The sequence below is a fragment of the Arachis duranensis genome, chromosome 8 (genome assembly GCF_000817695.3).
Source record: "Arachis duranensis cultivar V14167 chromosome 8, aradu.V14167.gnm2.J7QH, whole genome shotgun sequence".
Classification (NCBI taxonomy): domain Eukaryota; kingdom Viridiplantae; phylum Streptophyta; class Magnoliopsida; order Fabales; family Fabaceae; genus Arachis; species Arachis duranensis.
The window spans coordinates 3,259,679-3,284,225 of record NC_029779.3 but is presented as its reverse complement, the minus strand read 5'-3'; the positions used below and the strand labels follow the sequence as shown (position 1 = coordinate 3,284,225).

At 33.3% G+C, this 24,547-nt stretch overlaps 2 protein-coding genes across 2 annotated transcripts; one reads left to right on the top strand and one right to left on the bottom strand.

Moving 5' to 3' along the window:
- The first annotated feature begins 11,000 nt into the window (after window positions 1–11,000).
- LOC107460260 (enoyl-CoA hydratase 2, peroxisomal) lies at window positions 11,001–15,142 on the top strand. Its single transcript, XM_016078612.3, has 12 exons — window positions 11,001–11,171; window positions 11,376–11,474; window positions 11,673–11,695; window positions 11,814–11,919; window positions 12,038–12,108; window positions 12,331–12,403; window positions 12,999–13,038; window positions 13,207–13,279; window positions 13,349–13,499; window positions 14,275–14,345; window positions 14,462–14,635; window positions 14,941–15,142. The coding sequence occupies exons 2-12, from the start codon at window positions 11,418–11,420 to the stop codon at window positions 15,026–15,028; spliced, it is 927 nt and encodes a 308-aa protein (XP_015934098.1). The 5' UTR covers window positions 11,001–11,171; window positions 11,376–11,417; the 3' UTR covers window positions 15,029–15,142.
- A 3,829-nt stretch (window positions 15,143–18,971) lies between these two features.
- LOC107460241 (uncharacterized) lies at window positions 18,972–24,096 on the bottom strand. The gene is made up of 12 exons (XM_052252878.1): window positions 23,711–24,096; window positions 23,200–23,419; window positions 22,896–23,096; window positions 22,738–22,808; window positions 21,995–22,157; window positions 20,796–21,389; window positions 20,245–20,625; window positions 20,079–20,154; window positions 19,943–20,006; window positions 19,528–19,663; window positions 19,332–19,445; window positions 18,972–19,242 (listed from the first exon to the last, which is right to left on the bottom strand). Exons 1-12 carry the CDS (start codon window positions 23,956–23,958, stop codon window positions 19,177–19,179), a joined length of 2,334 nt encoding a protein of 777 aa, XP_052108838.1. The 5' UTR covers window positions 23,959–24,096; the 3' UTR covers window positions 18,972–19,176.
- Between the last annotated feature and the right edge of the window lie 451 nt (window positions 24,097–24,547).

The window sequence follows — 24,547 nt, the reverse complement described above, 5'->3', positions numbered from 1 at the left end:
TGGTATCGACCTAACCCCGAAAGATTTGACACCCTAGGTTCCAAATTGATAACCGAAACAATAGAGAAAAGGTTAGTGAAATTCAAACTAAGATTATAACTGGGTGATCCCAACCAAATAATTTTGTTGGAAGTGAAGAGCTAGATAGTTGAAAAGGGAAAGTTGCACTTTCTTGGAAATTATCTCGATAAGATTGAGAATGGTGAGTAGTTGAGACCAAGTGATTAAGACCGAGAAGTATTGAATCCGAAATGAGACCACTACCCACACCTCTCTTCAGGTAACTGGATCTGAATTTTGAGGACAAAATTCTTAATTAAGTAGGTAGGATGTAAACCCCGTAAAATTAGTAAATAATTAACCAATAAATTAATTTTAATAAAGGAGAATAAAAATGCAAATTTTATAGTAAAATAAGATAGAGCTAATTAAAATGAAAATTTTGACGCTAATTTCAAAGAATTTGGCCCAAGATTGGGCAGAACTGGTCGAATTGGACCCAAAAAGGGCCCAAGGCCCAACCCATCAGCCCAACTATATATTAGAAGAGCCACTTCTCTTCTTCCTTTCAGCCAAGAACGCTGAAGCCATGTCCAAGGTGGGGCGGGGTGGAGAAGAAAACATAACCTAACACCATAATCAATCCACCATAACTTCTTGCTACAAGCTCCGATCGCTGTACCGTTTGCAACCACGCGTCCACCGTGTCAAGCTCTACGAATCTGTTGGAACAATTTCATAGGTAAGCTACTCTATCATCCTAGTTGCTCTACCTCTTTCTATTTTTGAAATATATTAAAGTGGTGGTGAGATTTTGCTTCCTTGATGTTATATGATCCGATTAGTTAGAGAAAAACGTTCACTCTTGATTGTGTGATGATTTGGTAAGGTGAGAATTCGAGAACTCTATCTAATTTTTTGATTTTATATATGGGGTATTGAATTTTGTATATGGGTGTGTGAAACATATATTAGGTGTATGTATATATATGTGATATGGAGATAGTGGAAGCTTGATTGGAACTTGGTTGATGCTAGAGTTGGATTTTGGTGTTGAGGAATTGCTCTTCGTCTAAGTGGGTGCCTTGGGAAATACGTAAAGATTGGCCAAGGTATGGTTTAAATTTCTCGTATTTACTATATAATATTCTGTGAAAACTTAGGCTAGACGACCATAGGATAGGATGGAACATAAAAGAATGTTTAATGCCTAGTATCCTTGTGATTATTCGTGATATGAATTGTGTATTTGACTGGGTGACTGCTACTGATGATAATATTAGGATGTGAATTGATGAATTGATGTTTAATGAATTGATGTCATGAATGAATATGTCTAGGAAAGGTGATTTATGATTTTGATGATGTATTTGAGAGATTGATGAATGATATTTGAGTTTTAAACCTAACTTCAAACTTCTAAACCTCTATTTTCGTGCGTTCAGTCATAAATCATAGTAGTAAGCCTAGTAATTAGATGAAGCCAGGAAATGGAGGTATCTTGGGGGTGAAGTAAGTTGAGAAAGTGATGAATTATATATGGAAACGTATATACTTGAAGTGTATATGGTATCATGACTTTAATGATATAATTATGCGATGATTATGAATAATGTAAAGAGGTTATAACATTGAACTTGCGAATGAATGAGCTTGATGATGATATTGTTTTGTGGGATGTGAGGAAGGTGGTAGGGCACTAATCCCCCGATGTATTCCCTCACATTCTCTCCCTCTCTCTGTCTGCAAGGTGGTAGGCCACTAATCCCCCGACCGGTTCGGCACGGCCTCACTATGGGAAGGTGGTAGGGCACTAATCCCCTGATCTTGTACCTCCTGGAGATGCACAGTTGAGAGATAGTATCCAGGTTAGCTACTAGGTGTGTCAGGTTCTGGCAGTTAACCGACGCATGAGCTCACGGCCAATAGGAAAGGCATACATCATGTGCATATTATTTGTTTTTTTTTTGCTATGATTAATTGGGAATGCCTAATTGATTATATTATGTTAATTGTTATATTTGCTACTTGCACTACTTGTCTCCTATATGTGTTTGCAATTGTCTACTTGTTTGTCTTTGTAAACTCACGGTGATGGAGGAACGGAGGAAAGGTGGAAAGATTTAGTGTTAAGGTTAAGTTTAAACTAGGTTTAGATATCCTTAGAAGACCACCTTTTTATGATTTCTATTTAGTAATTTAAGCTTTGTAATTTGACAGTCAGCGTTCTAGGATTGCCTCTAGCACTCACAGGATCTTATATCTTATGTGCGTGGCACCTTTACCATGCTGAGAACCTCTGGTTCTCACCCCATATTTTGTTGTTGTTTTTCATATGTAGGTTAAACGGCACCTCGCTAGGCGTCTGGAGTTCTGCTGCGAAGTGGTTCATTTTGAGGCACTACTTTTGTTATTTTGATATATATGCAGTAACAGATCCAGAAAATTTTAATAGTGGGGCAATGTATATATATATAATTTTTATAATAAAAATATTTTGTGTACATAAAATTAGTTATCAAATTATTTATTAATTATTATGTATTTGTATATAAATATATGTATTGTTTAATTTATTTTTAATGTGTATTTTTTTATTTCAATATATATATACAGGTAGTTATTTGGATGTAAATATAACATGATTAGTTTTTATAATATTTAATTTTACAAATTAAAACACTAAAATAATCATTTATAAATAGGATAAAGTATATTTTTTGTCCTTAAAGTTTGACAAAAGTTTCAAAAATATCCCTAAATTTTATTTTGTTTCAATTTTGTCCCAAAAGTTTTCGATTTGCATCAAATATATCCCTGACGGCTAATTTTTCAAAAAATTTAAGATCGATTCAATAACAATTTCATAAGAACAATCCCTCAACACAAGCAAATCAAGTATAATTTTCATGCATTATTGTTATATTGGTCTTACATTTTTTGAAAATTTAGCCTTTAAGGGTATATTTGATGCAAATCGAAAACTTCTGGAACAAAATTGAAACAAAATAAAACTTAGGGGTATTTTTAAAACTTTTGCCAAACTTCGAGGACAAAAAATATACTTTACCCTTATAAACATCTGTCTTTTTATATAGGATAATGCTACATATTCATATTTTTTTTGTTAACCAAGTCCAATCAAATTTGTCTAAGACAACAAAAATCAGTAATGAATAATATTATTTTAAGTTTTATTGTTTAACTTGGTTAGACTTAGTTCATAAAAAGACTTTGATGTGTAGTATTTCTTTTACATATATTTAAGTAAATACTTATTTAAAAATTTACTTCTTATATAATTAGAAGTAAATTCTTATTGAAATTCATTATGAAATTTTTAAATTGACTATGAAGTAATAAAAATTGAATAAAAAATTATTGTGGGGTTAAATTTAATAATTTAGTGGGGGCAAATAAATATTATTATCATGTACTACTAAAAAAATTTCAAATCTTAGTAGAGGCCATTGTCCCCACACTCATATACATACATCCGTCTTGTGTATATGAACACTTTATCTTTGGTACTTCTTAGAGGTTTTATGGAGAATTAGGGCTTTTAAACATGTTTTTTTGGGTTTTTATTATGTATATACTGTATGTAAATATTCTCTGCCCAGCCTCAACTTCGCAGGATGAGTTAGGAGCTTGGTATATCGTTTTCTTGTCTCTCTATTTCTACTTTCTGTTTAGTTATGCTTTTAAATCTTAGATTTCTTCGCACGCAAGTAATCCTGTTTTTTTAGTGTTGCGCTTTTTATTTTATGATTTTTGCTTTATCCGTTTTTCAAAACTCCTCGTATACTGTATCCTTTTCAATATTATTATATATTTTTTTATTTTAGAGGTCGTAATACCACACCACCTCTACTTTACGGCTTTAGCGTAAAACTCTGTGTGGTATGGTGTTACACAAACATGGCTAAATCATTTATTCAGGAGATGCATTATTAAGAATTGGTCAAGACAATGGTTAATGGTTATGAAAATCAAATCACTTACTGTTTACAAATTGTATTGAAGACTCTCATTAGTCAAGTTGAATCAAATAAGAATCATTTTATTCGTATTTATTTTAAGACATATTTTATGTTTATTTTATTTATTTTATTTTGTTTGTTTTAGATATAATTATGATTTGCCTATTTTTATTTTAGTGAATTTATGAGTTAGAATTTTAAATCTGAGAAGTATAATAAATTCTAAAATTTTGTAGTTATTTCTTTTAATTTTTAATAAATGAAAATTTTTTTAAGTTTTTTTTAAAAAATTTGAGTGTGAACAGAAAAGATAAAGTAATTTTTTTAACGATCGTATCAATAATAAAATTTTTCTTTTTATATTATAGAATTTTTCTCTTATAAGAGATTTATAATATTAGTATGTGTAGTGATTCATCAATTCCAGAGAAATGTAAGAAATTTTTGAAGAATAAAAAAAGAAAGAAGATTGATTATTTTTTTAGATTTGTGTATGATTTAAATATTATTTGTCTTGGACCAAATATATGACTAATCTAATAACTTTTTTAAAAACTCTTGTAATTTACAAAAATAATTTTATTATGATTAAATAATTTAATTTTTAAAATTCAAATTAAAAATGGCCAATTTTAATTATATTGATACAATTAATTTTTTAATAATCATTAAACATGTTATAAAGGATATGAGAAGTTAGTCTAGCCAACCCTTATATTAATCGTTTGTTTGAAGTTTAACTTTTAACATTCTCCTATTTTAACCGATTAAATTTTGGAACAACAGCCCAGTATATGTATTGCATTCTGTTTTATTGAGATTATCTCCCTACCTAAAATTAAGACGATAAAGTGCAAAATATACACTGCTTAATTCGAGTTTTAACAATTTAAATTAATTACTAGTTATCTCATTTCCCCTTTGATGAATCATCATTTTCTAAGTTCCTGAAATTGTCAGGCTTCAATTTCTTTGTATCAAGCCTAAATCTCTGCGTTCAGATCATACATACACCGGCACGTTAAATTCCTTTAAGAAAAAGAATGAATGGATTAGAAGTAACGAAAAAATTTTTATGATGCATCGTCATTGTCCGCTTATTTTTTTTTTTTTATTTCTAAGTTATACAATTTTATTACTGAAAATTTGTCCAATTTAAACTATAGGCAGAAATTGTAATAAAGAGAATAGAAAGTTTTAACTTTAATAAAATGACTTAAACATAAAGAAACTAAAAAGGTAAAGTAAAAACTCAAGGGTCTCATCTTCTCTCACGCACACTTTTTCTAGCTTAGTTGTTGAACGGGTGATTTTACCTTCAAATACCAGGCGTTTTTTGCTAACCAGAAATGATTATTGGAGTGTTGACTATTGTTGTAACTATTTCTGGATTGAAATTGGACTGAATTAAATTTCGGTTCCATATTCTGTTTGAATGTTGTAATTGTGAAACCCGTTCTAGATTAGCAGTCATTACAGCGGTAGTAATAGGAGTAATTAAAACATAATCCTTCACCCATTAGTCTTCTTGGATTCTGATGTTAAATCCTCTTCCTACTTCCCATAGTATACCTTTTTCTAGCACCTTTCTCCCCTCGATAATACTCCTCCAACCCCATGATGAGTTATTACCGACCTCTACTCTTAGGAAGCTTGAATATCTATAATATTTGCTCTGTAACACTTTACTGATGAGAGAATTAGGTCTGGAAATTAACTTCCAACCTTGCTTTGCGAGTATGGCAAGATTAAAAGCCTTCAAATTTTTAAAGTTTAGTCCCCCTTGCATTTTTGGTCTGCAAGAAATCTTCCATCCGATCCACTGCATCCTGTTTTCTTATCTTTTCTGTCCCCACCAAAACTAGAGTATGGCTCTCTGAATCTCTTCAATTAGTGTCTCCGGTAACTTGAAGAAACTTAGTGTGTATATGGGTATTGCGGTTGCCACCGCCTTAATAAGCACTTCATGTCCACTATAAGATAATAGAGCCATCTTCCCGTGGCTGAACTTCTGACACACCTTATCTTTAATGTAGTTAAATGTCGCTTTCTTTGATCTCTGAACCATTACCGGTAAACCCAAATATTTGTTTTGATTGCCAATATGAGGGACAAGGAAAATCTCCGCCAAATGGTCTCGGACTGGAATTGGTGTGTTCTTACTAAAGAAGATTGATCATTTGTCCAAGTTTACCTTTTGGCCACTAAGTTCTTCGTAAGTCTGTAGAACCTGTAGCAATCTCTGGCACTTTACTTCTAAAGCTTTACTAATAATTGAATTGTCTGCAAAGAAAAGATGATTGATTGTCGGACACCTCTAATTGAGTCTCAAACCAGAAATTTTCAACCTCTGTTCTTCTCTGTGGAGCATATGGGAGAGTCCCTCTGCGCAAAACAAAAATAGGTAGGGAGATGAGGATCTCCTTGTTATAATCCTCTACATGGTTTAAAATAACCATGAGGTTGTCCATCCACAGTAATAGAGTAAGATACCATCGTCACAAGTTCCTCAATCCACTTCATCCATCGATCACAGAAACCTAACTTCTTCATCACCTTCCAAACAAAACTCTATTCCACCCTATCATAAGCCTTGCTCATATCCAGCTTTAATGCCAAATCATAATCTCCATGCCTTTTATTTTTGAAAAAATGCATGAATTCGTGTGCAATTAGAACATTATCACTAATCAACATGCCCTTTATAAAAGCACTTTGAGAGTCACTGATTAGTCTATTCATAAATGATTGAAGTCCTTGCACCAGAATTTTAGATATGATCTTATAGAAAACAGAGCTAAGACTAATTGGTCTAACTTGTTTCATAGAATTAGTGGCCAGCACTTTAGGTATGAGACATATGTGAGTATGATTAAAAGCTTTCAAAATTTTACCTCAGTAGAAAAAGCTTCTAACAGCTGCTGTCACATCTCCCTTTATTGTACTCTAAAAGAATTGAAAAATTTTTGCTGTAAATCTATCATCTCCTAGAGCCGAAAAAGGGTTGATGGAGAAGACTGCTACTTTAATTTCCTCTTCAGTCACTGGCCTACTGATGAGCGGATAAATTATACGCTTTTTGGCATTATTTTTAGGTAGTCTGTAGTAGGATCTAGCTACTTTTAGGGATGTTTTCATTAGTTTTTATGCTAAATTCATATTTCTAGACTTTACTATGAGTTTGTGTGTTTTTCTGTGATTTCAGGTAATTTCTAGCTGAAATTGAGGGACCTGAGCAAAACTCTGATAAAAGGCTGACAAAGGACTGCTGATGCTGTTGGAATCTGACCTCCCTGCACTCAAAATATATTTTCTGGAGCTATAAAACTCCAAATGGCGCGCTATCAACGGCGTTGGAAAGTAAAGATCCGGAGCTTTCCAGCAATATATAATAGTCCATACTTTATTCGTGATTAGATGACGTAAACTGGCACTCAACACCAATTCCATGCTGCATTCTAGAGTCAAACGCCAGAAACACGTCACGAACCAGAGTTGAACGCTAAAAACACGTTACAACTTGGCGTTCAACTCCAAAAGAAGCCTCAGCTCATGTAAAATTCAAGCTCAGCCCAAGCACACACCAAATGGGTCCCGGAAGTAGATTTCTGCATCAATCACTTACTTCTGTAAACCCTAGTAGCTAGTCTAGTATAAATAGGACTTTTTACTATTGTATTCAGTGTCTTTTGACCACGTTACATCTTTGGTCTCAGTTTTATTTTATTATTCATCTTAGGAGACTATTGATCACGTTTGGGGGCTGGCCATTCGGCCATGCCTGAACCTTCATCACTTATATATTTTCAACAGTGGAGTTTCTACACACCATAGATTAAGGGTGTGGATCTCTGCTGTACCTCGAGTTTCAATGCAATTACTACTATTTTCTATTCAATTCCGCTTGTTCTTATTCTAAGATATTCGTTGCACTTCAACATGATGAATGTGATGATCCGTGACACTCATCATTATTCTCACCTATGAACGCGTGACTGACAACCACTTCCGTTCTACCTTAAACCGGGCGCATATCTCTTGGATTCCTTAATCAAAATCTTCGTGGTATAAGCTAGAATTGATGGCGGCATTCATGGGAATCCAGAAAGTCTAACCTTGTATGTGGTATTCCGAGTAGGATTCCGGGATTGAATGACTGTGACGAGCTTCAAACTCGCGATTGTTGGGTGTAATGACAAATGCAAAAGAATCAAGGGATTCTATTCCAACATGATCGAGAACCGACAGATGATTAGTCGTGCTGTGACAGAGCATTTAGACCATTTTCACTGAGAGGATGGGATGTAGCCATTGACAACGGTGATGCCCTACATACAGCTTGCCATGGAAAGGAATAAGAAGGATTGAAGGAAGACAGTAGGAAAGCAGAGATCCAACAGGGACAAGCATCTCCAGCCACTTATCTGAAATTTCCACCATTGAATTACATGAGTAACTCTATCTTTATTTTCTGCTTATTTATTATTAATATTCGAAAACTCCATAACATTTACTATCCGCCTAACTGAGATTTACAAGATGACTATAGCTTGCTTCATATCAACAATCTCTGTGGGATCAACCCTTACTCACGTAAGGTATTACTTGGACAACCCAGTGCACTTGCTGGTTAGTTGTGCGGAGTTGTGACTAAGTGTGATTCACGTTTGAGAGCGCCACCAAGTTTTTGGTGCCATTGTTGATGATCACAATTTCGTGCACCACTTACACATTATTCTATTAGTGGCTGCATTTATTTTTTGGCGGATTCCATCCAATTTTGCAGTTGGGTCTCTAAGACAACTTGTTGTGAATAGATTTTCAAAGTATTTTTGTGTAACTTCTGCTATTTCTGTCGGTTCCTTTGCCATATTCCCCTCCTCGTTCTCCAACTCCTTTATTCTGTTCCTCGTTTGAAACTTGGAATGAAAAAATTTAGTATTTCTATCACCCCAGTTGAGTCATTGCACCCTAGACTTTTCCTTCCAATACTGCTCTTCTTCTTCCAATGCGTCCTCTAGTTTAGTTTTTAAGATTCAGATAGCATTCATATCTGCCTGAACTCCTTTCTGCATTTAGATTCTATCTGATTCTTGAGAATCTGAATTTTCTTCCTTGAATTAGATTCAGAGTGTTGTTACCATTGTACAATTGAATGTCTACAACACTTTAACTTTCCAGCTAGCTTAAACATTGTAGACCCCTGAATATATATTATCCATGCCTGTTTGATTAAACTAATCACCTCTTCATTTTCACACCATCGTTCCTGAAATCTGAACCTCCTTTTTACCCTCCTTTCTTCACCACCCGTGTTGAGAAGAATGACCTTATGGTCTGAACCGAAATCGGATAAGTGTGCAAGAGTGATTGCTGAAAAATCACCTTTCCACTCATTTGTAACGAGAGCTCTTCCAATCTCCCATTTATATGATTCTCTCCAAATTGATGATTGCTCCAAGTGTATTTATCTCTCTCATAACTAATGTCGACTAGCCTTCCCTCATTGATGAAATTCCTAAACTGTTGTATTGAAGTGATGGATTTTGTCTTCCTCCCTCCTTTTCCTCTTGATTTTTAATTGCATTGAAGTCTTCTATTATTGCCAGCGTTTCACTCCCTCCTTCCAATATCTGCAATAGTTTTGCAAATTGAAACCCTCTATTTGTCTCATCTGTGTGCAAGTGAACTCCTATAATTTTCCATTTTAAACTTGCTTGCTGGTCCTCTATGGAAAAATACACAAAGAACTGGTCATGTTCCACTATGTGCACCCGCACTTCATCCTTCCAAGTCACTGCTAATCCTCCGGACAGGCCCATTGGATCAACTGTAAAAATAGATTTGTAGCTTTCCCTCTTTAACACTCCCTCCACTATCAAAGTACTATTTTTTGTCTCACAAAGAAATAATACCTCGGGGGAATGGGATCTAGAAATTCCTTTGATGTTGTGAACTGTCAGGGGTTTCCCCAAACCCCGATAATTCCACATCATCACTTTCATCCCTCCTTAGGTGCTAATTGTTGGGTGGCACCTTCTCCCTTATTCAGCTCTTCCTCTTCCTCCTGACAAAGCTTTTTAACATCTATACTCTCCTCCGATCCTCTAGATTTTCTCTTAATACCTAAGGTAGCTTGAAAGCTGTGTTTTTTCCTTGCTATTTGCTTCAAATTTCGTTTCTTAATTTCTCCTCCCCTCCCGTTACCTCCTGCAGCACTGAAGGTGATGCATCCATCATCTAATTTGGACAGAGTTGGCTCTATTGATTGGCTACTATGTTGCTGTCTTTATCTCCTTCTTCCCATGTTTCTGAACTCTCCCCTTTATTCCTTTCCATTATTAGCATTTTTCGACCACTTTGCACCTCTTGATCATCTTGTTTGATTTGTGAGTTCTAATCCTGAATCGAAAGACTTGCAAATTCTCTTATAAGGTTAACTGCGATTTGTTTTTTCTGTTTATGTATGTCTCCCTGTGCAGCATTGGGTTGATTTGGATTGTTATTTTCTTTTTGATCCTCTACTCTCCTACTGAATTGATCTGCCCTCAGCCATCCTCCCCATTCCGCTTCTTCTTCTCCATCCTGAGCAATTCGATTTCATCCTTGAAGAAAAATTAAAATTTGTTACCTCTGTGATCTAAAATTCAGAAGTCTTCTAATTGTCTCCATAGTCTATATTGTGTTTAGAGCGGCCTCCAATGTACCTGTACTGAATGATCTGTCCGCCAGTAATTTTTCAATCAAATTTTTGGTACATAAATAAAATTTTTTTTTAATATTCTCATCTACAAAAGTTATGATCTGATCCTTCTCTAATTTAATCTGTTTTTTACCCGTTTTCTGTGAAGCAGCAAAAACTGCTATTATATTATCGTTGATACTCTAAAAATTTTGACTAATAAAATAAATATTTTCTGTAAATCATAGCAGAACTTGAAAAACCCTTACAAAAGGGCAGTCATGTACTCATGTGTGATCGTTCTTTTTTGTAATTTTTCATTGCCCGCTTATTAACTTGAGCATGCAGTGTCGTATGTACATAAGAAACCCTTGTTAGAGTCACTTTCAGTTTGAATAAAAAACTCGCTCATATTTTTGAGCGCCAGCTTTGGAGGGACCTTCGCCCATAACCTTATCTATATATTCTATAATCTTCGACCAAATCTCAGAGGGCACTTCATCATAGTAAGTAGTACCAATCCACTCTCTCTTCTCACTACTCTAATCTAGATCTGAATTGAATCTGCTTTCGTTTCCGTCTTCATTCATCCACACACACAATAGCACTAGTATTTGTTAGCTCAATTATCGTTTTCATTTACGTAGAAAATCAACTCCGGTTTGAACTTAGCTCTGTTTTTGTTCTTTAATTCGCGTGATCTTTTTCAGTTTCACCCACCGGCGAAGTTGATTTTTCTAGTTCCACAGTAAATGGCGGTTTCTTCCGAATTCGATCCTTCGCTTGCGCTTTCTCACAAGTTCCCCGATGTATCTTTCTTTTTCCTTCTTCTTCTTCTCTTGCACCATCGATGTTTGTATATGTCTTATTTACAAAAAAAAGGACGATAACTTGTGTTTTGGAATATTCGAGATGCAGGATCTATTATATTTGATTTTAATTTAAATAATCGGTTTTCCTTTTCCCTTATTCGATTTCTAAGCTTGTGCATTTTGTTTTAACTGCAGACTTCGCACTCTTATACCGAAAGGTGAGCCAAAACTATTAACTATTGAATCAATTTGATGTTGCGAGTGTTCAATTCAATTCAATTTGACACAGAAAGTTAAGGATCGAGGATGCCTAAATTTGAATTCAATGTTGCACAGAGATGCAGCGCTTTATGCATTAGGCGTTGGAGCTTGTGCCTGGGATGCTGTGGATTCAGATGAGCTTAAATATGTTTATCATGAAAACGGACAGGAGTTTATTAAGGTATTCCTGGTGGCGCATGCAGAGATATTACTAAGAATTCGTTTCTATAGTTTACAATTCATATTGTAAAATTTGAAACTATTCTGATTTGTGCTTCGTCTTTTTCTCTTCTTAATAGGTCTTACCTACATTTGCTGCTCTATTTACATTTAATTCCATGCCGAATGGTTTTGTTATCCCTGGCTTGGAGTGAGTGATGCCTCATTAATTTCAATCCGTCTCTACTTATACTTCATGTATCATGTATTGTTACTTTAAGGGCACTTGAAGCCATCTAGTTGAAATGTTGAATGCATATAGTTTTCATGACATTTATTTTTAGTAATGAACTCGTCTTCTATCATGTTGATTCTTGATCTTTGGCTTTCTTCCTTTTGATAGTTAACTGAAAATAAAACTTTCTGTATACAGATATGATCCACGCCTTCTGCTGCATGGACAACAATACATAGAGTTGTACAAACCATTACCTTCCAACTGTCATGTAAGGTTTTCTATGAGAATTTCGCATACTAGCCATCTAATTAAATTTGTTTAACTGTTGGTTCCTTGTTCCAAATTTGGCTTGAGACCAGTTGTTTCTTTGACACATGTAAATTTCAGGAATATGGTGCTTATGGTAGATATGAATGAATGATATGCAATTAGATCTTAGGGTATGCCATGTTTAGAAAATGAGATATCTTCTATTGAATTCAAGTATTTGACTTATCCTTTTGATACCTACGTGGAATAGCTATAACATTGCACGATATCATTTTAACTCACCATGTGACTAACACAGAACAATTTACTTGAGAAGCATGAATTGTTGATTTTGGTTTTATTTAACTTGAGGATAGAAAAATCTGACATGCTTTTATGAAGAATGAGTTTGACTTGATTAAATATAATATCGGTATAATTTTTGTCTGATTGATTTGAACATTGGCCCCTCTATTGTCACGGAAGAACCTGTAAAATTATTATAGTATGAAGTTTTGCATCAGCTATGAGCATATGAATATTAATTTATGATTGTGATGATTTTCTTAACTCTTCTTTTTATACAGGCTCATGATTTGTTATTGTTGTTACAGGTAAACCATAAAGTCTGTCTTGCAGGATTACATGATAAAGGTTAACTTGCAAGCAGACTCTTCCTAAATGATCTTCCGTGCATGTTTGCTGTTCAGTTTCATTTACACAATTTTGTTTGTACAATATTTAACTTATGTATGAAATTTGAATATTTTATTCTTTTATCATCTATATGTGCTTCTTAGAGATGGGTTCTCATTGAATCAGCTAAAGCGGCAATTTTGGAGTTTGAAACAAAAAGTTATGAGAAAGAGTCAGGTGACTTACTAAGCGTGAACAGGTAATAATTAAAACACTCCTTTATATTATGATTTGTTACTCTCATGCTAAACTAACAACTTGCTTGCAGGACAACTGTGTATCTGCGTGGTGCTGGTGGCTTCTCAAAGTCATCTAAACCATTTTCTTACACAAACTACCCTCGCAACCAGGTTCCAACTGTGAAAATTCCTGAAAATAAACCTTTTTCGGTGTTTGAGGATCGTACTCAACCATCTCAGGCATGTATACTATTCGATATGAGAAGAGTTAGGGTTCTTGAACCACACCGTGTTTGAAAGTGCTATTTATCTATGATGTTCCAAAATCCTTAATCTCTCACTCTGACCTAAAGAAAAAGCTATTCCTTATGGTTTGGAGTGAATTGAGGACCTGCAATATGCTTAGGTGCTTCAGTTTTATATCTGATACAACTTCGAAAGAAGCCAGGCTTAGACACCAATCACTTCAGCAAAGCAATACATTGACCAATTGGTTGAGCACTCGAGCTTGTGAAACAATGTGAAATATATTAAACGGTCCAACTTTTACTGACTTTTGGAAAACGAAGGTCTTTTTCTCAATGTAGTTATTATTTAAAAAAAGAAAAAAGAAACAAAAGGATCGGTGTTTCATGAAGTAATTGGTTTACCTTCCCCCTTTTCCTCTCCTATTTTCTTTTGGTTATGGTAATTTTTTCTCACTTCAGTATATCATTTTTATATTAAGCATCTAAGAAGGAAAGTGAATGAGTACAAGAAATCATTCTTATTTGGCCTTTTGCCTTTTATTAAATAGTTAAATATACTTTACAACTCTTTGGTTACTATTGATGAATACTATTCTAGCAGGCGTCGACAATAATTCCTGTTGTTATTATGCTTGTCAACGATTCTGATACTTTTACCCCTGTATTTGCTCTACATATACTAACTGTTAAGTGATCTTTACAGTTTATTTTGTCTGAGAAATATATCCTTCCACATTAATTTCTAATTTCTGAATCCCTTTTGACAGGCATTGGTATATAGGCTATCCGGTGACTACAACCCTCTGCATTCAGATCCAATGATTGCAAAGGTTGCTGGGTTAGTACTCGCTCCTGGCTCCTGCATGCCATCATTTGCTGCATGTCTTTATCCATATTGTCATTTTTATTCAATTATTTGGTTAATCTAATTTGTTCTATAATTCATTGCCGAAGATTCTCGCAGCCGATATTGCATGGTTTATGCACATTAGGATTTGCAGTTAGAGCAATCATAAAATGCATATGCAAAGGGGATCAAGACAAAATAAAAAGCATATCAGGCCGTTTTCTCCTCCATGTCTATCCCGGTGAAACTCTAGTTACTGAGATGTGGCTTGAAGGCTCGGGGTAAGTCACTTCTGCAACATTTATAGGGAATCAGGGACAGTATCCTTTACTGGCTACCTGGAACATAGTTTTCCGCCCGCAGGCTACACCATTAATTGATCAACAATGCCACAAAATTAGAACGACATGACTCTGACTGATCGTAGCGCTGGTTTATTTGAAATAGCTCACTTATACATAAAAGATCATTGCACATGGCCTCAATGCCTACTCATTATGCTGACAATCAATTTCTAACAAAATAAGTCTGGATGTATAACTTTTGCGTTGGTGAAATTCTGATGATTAAAAGTGGAAAATTGCAGGGTTATATATCGGACCTTGGTGAAAGAGCGAAAGCGCACAGTCCTTTCTGGCTACGTTGAACTGCGTGGATTGACATCGTCACTGTAAGAAATTTAATTACGTGTAGCTACATATTCAATAATAGGCCAATTTAAGAGATTTCAATTGTAATAAAATGCATCTGATAGCATATATAATAATCATCATGTACATTGATAACAACTGTATATCTTAAGATTTAAGGATCAAGCTCTTTTAAAAAAAAAATTAAAAAAAAATTAATTAAGTGATAAAGTGGAGAATTAATCATGCTTAAATTAAGATAGTGAAGTTTACATATAATGGAAGTTACAAATTCAAGTAATTCACTCAATTTATATGTATCAAAAACCAACTCAAACCTTCGCCGATTACTATGTGTAAATAAAATCAGACCGATTAATTTATTAAAATTGGATCAGTTAGACATTTTTATATCAATTTAGATTGCATTTCGACTTTGAACTCTATTAACCATTACCGAGTCCGATTAAACGGGACTTATATCATGTTCTAATGGTTAGTTATAATATTAACTGTAACGTGTTTAAGAAGTTAATTAATATATTCGATTCTTATAATAAAGAGTAATACTATGCATACAAATTTTTTTATCAATCAAATTTAACTAAGTTACTTTACCATCAACAAAAATCATTCTCATCACTTTCACTTACCTATCGTTCAACTTTGGTTCAAAACAAACTTGTACATCTAGTATTTTTCTATAATAAATTAAAAAAAAATCTTAGGACCATTAACCCATCTGACACTTCAGTAGTAGTAATTCAAGTATGACAACAAAATTTTAATTTTTACATGGAAATGAAATAAGAATAATAGTCTAGGTGTTTTTTTTTTTTTCAGAAAAGTTGTGTTAGATATTATTTTTAACTAATTTTAATTATTGAATCAGACTTAACCATTATTTCAGTTATTCCATGCATATAAATAATATGATATGAAGGCTAATTTATCAATAAAATAAAAATTTAAAAACTGATTTGATAATTAAATTTTGTTAAAGACCTTACTTAACAAAAGAATTCTTTAAAATTAATTTGGAGTATTACTTTAATAATAAACAATAAAGAATCACCTTTAAAAAAATAAAATAAAATAAAATAAAAGAGGGATTACTTGGATTCGGATTTAAACACCCGGACTGATTACACCACCAGTATTGATGTATTTTCATGTGGGCAAATTAAAAGTACGAAGTTAACAATAAAGTCCATGTTATTTTTATTGTTAACAGCATAAATAAATGTTATTTAAGTCCTAGTTTTTAACATATTTTTTAAAAACACGCTCTAATGAGTTAGAAAAAATGCAAGACTTTTCCATAAGAATGATGTTAGATAACTAATTCAGTCAATATCAACCATTTTTTAAAATTATTTTATTTATTTTAGATTATAAATTTTAAATCATAAATTTTTAATTTTTAATTTTAAATTATATACCTAAATATTAAGATTAACTAATATTGACTAACTATAAGTTGAATCTCTATATCTTTTTGTCCAAAAATGGTATAAAATGTTTTTTTTTATCTAACATTTTTGCAAAAAAGACATTTTAATATTTAATTTGCACCAACTTTATCCACGTCATTTATAATAAATTTCAAATTTACTCGTATAAGATCATTAGTTATCATTCATTCATTTGTATTCATTCATTTGTCAATAATAGATCAGCCGGGAATAATAATAATTTTCAACAGTTTAATTATATATCCAAGCATTTTTTAATTTAAGTTCAATCAAGCATATTCAAAACTCAATAAAAATCACTTTCATTACATTTGTATGTACACACATACGTTTTATTAACGTTTTTTTTTTGTCTTCGTCTTCACGTTTTTCTTTTTTTTCGTTTTTTTCCTTTTTTATCTTTGCGTTTCTTCTTTTTCTTTGCATGTTTTTTCTCGGTCATTATTTTTTTATTATTGCTATTATTGCTACGTTTTTTCTTTTCCTCCTTTTAATTGAGATTTATTTATATCCAAAAATAAATCGAATTTGGTTTAGATTTAATGAATACTTAACAATAATATCAAGTGAACCTAATTTAATTCATAAATGAACTGAATTCAGTTCAGATTTGAACAAAAAGTAATAAACATTCAATCAGCAAAAAAATGACATTCTAATTCATTTCTGCATCTAGAAAGGCTTTCATACAATTTTTCATTTACATTATTGGACTAACGCTCCAATCAATTATTATCATTGGAAAAAAAATTGTTTGAAGACTTGAAATCTAGAAATTGACTATGATCACTTTCAATTTAAAAAAAAAATTATGTAATCTTAATGTTATTAATATTTTTTGGTTTCCCACGATATCCCCCAATCTGGCAGGTCAAGGACTAATCAATCGCGATACTGAGCTTCATTTAAGAGTTTGTCGTTGGCCAATGAGTTACTATATGCACAAGGCGGACAGTAATTTTAATGTTATTAATTTACCTAGATAATAATTGTCTGGGATCAAAATTAGTTGGTAGCTTAAAAAAATAATAGGATTGTTCAATTGGTGTGGGTTATTAAAAATATTAAATTAGAATCGAATTCCTTAAGGAATAATAGATTTGACAAATATTTAAAAGTAATATCAAATAAACTTAAATTCACAAATAAACCGAATTCGATTCAAATTTGAACAAATAATTAAAAAATTATTTAAAGAATAAAAAAAATTGATCAACAATTATCAACAGTATCAAGTGAACTTCAATTAACACACAAATAAACCTAAATAAACTAAAAAATTAACCAAAATTATTTAATGATAGCATAAAAAAAATTAGAACTAATAAAGATGTTAGCAAAATATTAGTGTTATTGATGATGACAATAACGAAAAAGAAAAAGAAAAAGACACAACATTGGAGAAGAACATGCGCGAATTTGGAAGAAGAAGGAGGAAGAGTAGGAAAGAAGAACATGCGCAAATTTAGATGAAGAAGAAGAAGAAGGACGAAGAGGAGAAGGATTGCGTGATTTGAAAACTTATCACAATTTAGTTAGATACTTAGATTTGGTTAAGTATTTTGCTTGAATGTAGGGTTTTATTCAATTTTAAAATAAATTCTAAATCCTAAATAGTAAAACAAAAATAATTACAAATTTTTATTTATAGACAATTTTAAACCAAATAAATAAACAAAATTAAAACAAATAAATAGAATTAAACGTATTTCAATAAATGGAATTAAAATAATGCAAGACGCCGTTAAGTAAGCAGTATTACACTATTATCTATGGAATGTTAAAAAATGAAGATAAATCACTCATCCCAAAAGACTAGGAAACTAATGGAATATTTATACAATGTATATAATAGACTATTTATTTGACCCAATATGAGTTAAAAAATGAAGATAAATCACTCATCCCAAAAGCTTAAGCTGATTTTGAAGTTCTCCAATGATCGAACTTTTGACCTTTCGAATCTAAAACTCTAATACCATGTCATGAAATCAATCATCCCAAAAACTTAAACTGATGGTAAAAGGTAACACTAATAGTTATATCTCTAATACTGAATCAGACATCTCTAAACTTCCATTGTACATATTGTACAAATATCATTAGCTCCCTATACTTTCTCTTACCTATGCGCCGCAAAAATAAACAAATAGCGAAGAATTTTTTTTTCTATCTTCGATATTTTTGCCAAAAGTTTTGAAAAATATTTGCTTATATTTAATTTATATCAATTTTATCTAACGATTAAAACAAATTTTAAATCTTTTTATACATGTTAATTATGTGTCACTGATAGTTCAGCCGGGGATAATTTTAAATCATTAACCAAACATTAAAGACATTATTATAAATTTTATATTTAAAGGCGATTTTAAACCATATTAACAAACCAAATTAAAGAAATAGAATAACAAATTAAAAAATTAAAATTAAAATTGATACAAATTAAACATTTGAAATATCTTTAAAATTTTTTAAAATATAAGTGAAAAAAAAAGTCCACAAAAATAATGTTCTAATGTCCACATTATATTAATAACTTTCACAATTCTCAACTATTATCTTTAAATCAAAATAATTCCATGCGAATATTCATATGATTATAATCTATTATCAAATACAAGATAATAAAAACAACTATGCCTTCTCTAGTGAGGATCACAATTCTTTTTTATTTACTTTTTTTAAAAAATGTTTTCTACCTTATAATCGAGTGGGCTAATCAATCCATTGCGCGTCTAACATTTTTGCCATGAAGCTGTACCGATCAGCAGCTTCATCTATCTGTGGACATAATATATATATAAAAGAAACATGAGAGATAATATAACCAAATGGATAATAGAAAAAATTAGCAGATACGAATTTGTTACCATTTTCTGTGTTGGCCGACCGGCTCCATGTCCAGACTTGCAGTCAATGCGACCAATTATCGGGTTCGTCTGCGGACTATTCTCCAAGCTAGTACACAGGACATACTGCATGGTCTGCAAGTGATAACAATGCGAATTTATGTTGAAAGAGACGAGAAACAAGAACCTGTGTTTTATTAAGAAGAAGTAGACTAACCGCCAATAGCTTCAATGAGTGCAATGGCACAACACGATCATCATGATCAGCAGTCAACAGCATGGTCGATGGGTATTGAATTGACTTATCAGGCTGCTGTTCCCATGGCCGCCGCACATTATGCAATGGTGAGTACCTACGAACAGTTGATTAGAGGAACATCATATCTTCTACTCACACTTGCAAACATAAATTAACCAAACATAAGAAATCACAGGAATCGACAAAGCAAAGTAGCCACATGACAATATGATCAATGCAGAAATACTAATGACTCAATCCGACACTAACATGAATAAAACAAAATGATGACAAAAATTATTTTTTTGCATGAAATATATATTCTATATAAAAGAATTAGTTTTTGCATAAATATACGAACTTATTGTCATACTTCATGCTAGAACTCACTCACTTGATTAGCCAATGAAACTCTTTCTCCTTGTCTGAACAACCATAATCTGTGGTCCAAGCATGGCCTGAATAGCAGTTTTTATATCAATAGGTGGCACTCATAAACAAATAATTAGCCATAACAAATCCAAACAAACCTATGGTAAATTTGTGGAACCTTAGCATATCCATAACACCAACATGAGCCAGTGCACAACCAAAAAGATCAGGTCTCTGTACGAAGTGGAGGAAACAGTTAGCATAAGTGGAGATCATGGAATGGGAAAGTGTCAAACATAGGAATACAAACCAAATGAATCACACCTGGTTTATACAAGCCCCAATAAGAAGACCACCATTACTCCCACCTTCAATGCATAACTTTCGGGGTTGGGTATAACCAGTAGACACAAGATACTCAGCTGCAGAGATGAAGTCATCAAAGCAATTCTGCTTATTTGCAAGGGATCCTGCTTTATGCCATTCCTCCCCGTATTCTCCACCTCCACGAATATTTGCAATGCAAAAAACAGTACCTAAATGTCTAGTGAGTACTATACGACTAACAGCGAAATATGGGGTGAGACTTATGTTAAAACCACCATATCCATATAGCAAACAAGGGTGCGATCCATCCAAACGAATATCCTTTTTGGCAACAATGAATATTGGGATCTTTGTCCCATCTTTACTGGTAACAAAAACCTGAAAGTTCAAATGGAATTAAAGAACAGAACAAGTCAAGTAACACTGTAACAGCCATGCATAATCTGAGAAATACAATATCTATAACTGAAAACAATGAACTTATAGAGCCTTAAGAATATCGTGGACCTAAACATAGGATATCTCAGCATCAAAAAAATTGTGTTTACCTGCTTGACCTGAAACTCAGAGCGATCAAACCCAGGGACAACAATTTCACGAAATATCTTCATATCAGGTATATTTGTTCTAAGGTCACACTGATATATGATTCTTGGCATTAGGAAGCTTGTAAAGCTTATGAAAACCACACTATCTTTACGCCTTGCAGAAACTTCGTCAACAGTGCCAATATCAATTGGTAATTGATGTAGCAACAAGCCTGTTTCTAGGTCTCTTACTTGAAGAATATACTTCACATCACTCAAATAACTCACTATCAGTTGATTACCATTCACAGCACAAGCTGACTCAAGTACATCATTTTCAGACTCTTGGAGAACCTCAGACCACACAGTTGGTTCTCTCAAATCCACCCTTACTAGTTTATATTTTGGAGCATCTTTATTAGTTAAAAATGTAAACAGAGTGCCATCATTCGCAATGTCATGATACTGTGCATCAAAATTATCAATGAGCTTGACAAATGGAAGCAGAGTACTTTTATTTCGAAAACTTTCCATCCCATTGGGAAGTTCAGACATGTCAAAGTAGTAAAGTTTGTTAACTGGATCACAGCCTTCTGAAATATAAAGGAGAACATACTGCACATTTGACAAAAACAGAGTGAGATTCATTGGAAATTTAACATCATATGCATAAAATGTTGTGTATGCTTCGTTTTTGTACTCCACAAAGAAAAATAAAATTAGACCAATTTTTTAGAACTATCTCCAATGCTAGTGTTATGTGATGTATATACCTTCTCGTAGCATAAGGTACCCTAACGATAATAGGGTGACTCACCATTTTTTGACAAAGCTACAGGTTTTTATAGCATGATGCTCAAGACAGATGACTATTTAGCAAAAAACCGGCAATATGCCATTGAATATCAACACCAGGCTACTTATCATAAGTACATAATGCTAAATGTAAAATTTTGTCAAACACAATAGAAGATATCCAATTATTCCCATGAAAACAAATCAAGCAAGACCAATTCCAAATGCTAACAGGAAGAGCTAAAGAAATACCTTCCAAAAAATATGCACAATAGGGCATAGAAGAAGTGGAACATCAATGACATTGATAACAGTAAAGTCTTCAGAAGAAAAATATTGTTCGTGAACTTTTCTTATTTCATGTGTACACACAGAAAGAACACAGATATGTCATATAGTTCTAAAGCAATGACAATAAAGTGTACCTTCCCATCATCAGTGACACTTCCTCCAAATGAATATTTAGGGTTTTCAGGATCTCTCCAACACAAAATATCTTCTGATTGATCTGTACCCAAGAAATGATAATAGAGCTCATGGTAAAGATTAGAATTCGTCTCAGTCCCAGCATCTACTACTTCTCCATCCCTATATAGTAGAAGCAACATAATTAAAATTTTAAATAAGGAACACATGAAACTGATCCTTCCACCATCACTCTGAATGAATAATTAATATCTCCATAAAAATAAATCAAATAACCACAATTCAGATTATCTTGACCAGGACAAGCAAATCCCTGGCAACACACAACATTTTTAAACTATATACTTCGATGAATTAGTAGTCGGATAACATTTACAAATTAGAATAACAAACTTCTATCTTCCTTATGATTACTAATCAAATACACTATATTCTCTATTAGGGTCAACAGACAGAATTAGAATCATATTTCATGCCAGCTGTACAGTTAATTATTAAATCTGTTGGTTGTTGATTTTTCCTTATGTGCAACCTACTGTATATAAACCATTGACAGCGTTAATGAGATATTAATTTTCATTTTCTCGTAAACTTGAGTTAAATATTCTCATAATTTAACAAATACACGTGACAATTTGAAATTCAAGCCTATGAAAGCCAGAGTCGAAAATTCAGACTTCCTTGTAAGAGAATAATATGAGAATAGGCCTATAAAAAAGAGCAAGAATAGGAGATCACTTACTTAGGTGCTGGATATCGGCTATAAAAGAAACCTTTGCTATCATGTGTCCAACTAATAGAGGAAAACTTGACCTGAAACATGTCCAAGTTTACAACAGTCAGTGGCAACTCATTTCTAAGCTGGTTGCTGTTACTAACAAGGAACACAGTGACGCTCACCCATGACAAAGTGTCAGGCTCAGCATTCTTATCTGCAATACGCATTACTTTTATAGTCACCCAATCACTACCACTTGAACTAAGTCCGTAAGCCAAATACTTAGCATCTTCACTGATTGATAGCGTGTTCAACGAGATGGTTCCATCTTCGCTGAGCGCATTAGGATCAAGCAAAACCTCAGGTTTACCCTCCAAGCTATCCTAAAAGTGAACAGCAAGACAAATGAATACGCAATAAACTCAAAAGTCCGTAACAATCAAAGCATCTAGCAAACTCATCTCAACGCATAATCCGCAACCCAACCTGCACATAGAGTGTGTCTTGAGGCTGAAGCCCTGAGTTGTGGAAGTAAAAGTACTTATCACCTCGCCTAAACGGAGCATGATAACGAGGATGATCAAAAAGCTTCGTGATCTTTTCACTAAGTTTGGATCTAGTTTCGCATTGCTGAAGTACCGAGTTCGTCAATTGCACCTGTTTCTCTACAAACTCCTTCACTTCTTCCGCATCTGGATCTTCGAGCCTAATCAACAAAAACATTTCGGTAAGATTTTCCTCACCGATTTTCTAATGCGCGAGAGCAATTAACTATCCTCGCAATCCTAAATTAGGTATGAAATTTTTTTAACCAACAAGTTGAAATGAGAAAACAAAACGCAATCTATCCGAAACGAGAATGAAATCGAGCAGCGAAAACAGCTAAACAGGTATTAAACATTTGAATTTACAAGATTGAAATGAGAAAGCAAAACGAAAGCTATACGAAACAACAATGAAATCGAGCAGCGAAAACAGTTAAGTTTGTTTTCCGTACCATCGGTAAGGATCGGCAACCTTGACGCCGTGGTAGTCTTCAACGATGGAGTCGTCTCTGCGAGCAGTAGGATATTGGAGACGGTGTGGTAGGGCGGAGAGAGAGGCCATCGGTCTCCGAGGAAAAAGGTGAGAATAAGAGAGGAAGAGACGTGAAGTAGAATAAGAAGAAATGAGGTGCGTGTGAGTGTGACTTGAAGTAACTGACTGAAGAAGAAGCGGCACAAGTTTCGAAGAAACTCTTAGCATTCTCCTTTAAACTTTTTTTTTCTTGGGTCAAATATCATACTCTACTTACTAGCTTGTTACTACTGCACTAGTAAGAAGAATCGAAGAAGGGCGAAAGCCGAAAGGGGAGTGTGTGTGTGGGCGCGTCCAATCAGAAGTCACGATATTGGTTGGGCCTGCGCGGGATGAGAGCATAGCTATCAGCCGAAGACCGTTTCATTCATTCTTAGCCACTTGTGCTTGTTGAGTTGTTGGTTGTTACTTGTTAGTCAGTTGTTTGGATAAGGACTATAATATCAATTGAATTCGTGTATAATAATCATCTTTATGTTAATTTTTTTCTTTTCTAATATTGAAGATATTAAAATTGGGAATTATTTTTTAAATATCTGACAATATAATTTCATCAGATGAAAGAAAAAGTATACGAGTAGTTATAAAAACTAAACAATAAAAAAAATACTCATAAGAAAAAAATAGTTATTATATCCAATCCAAAAAAAAAGCCTTAAATAATTAAAAAAAGAGAGAAAAGTGAAAAGAAAACATAATCTAAGCTGATAAACCTTCAATCGTATTTTTGGGTGATTTTATATGTCCTTTAGTCAAT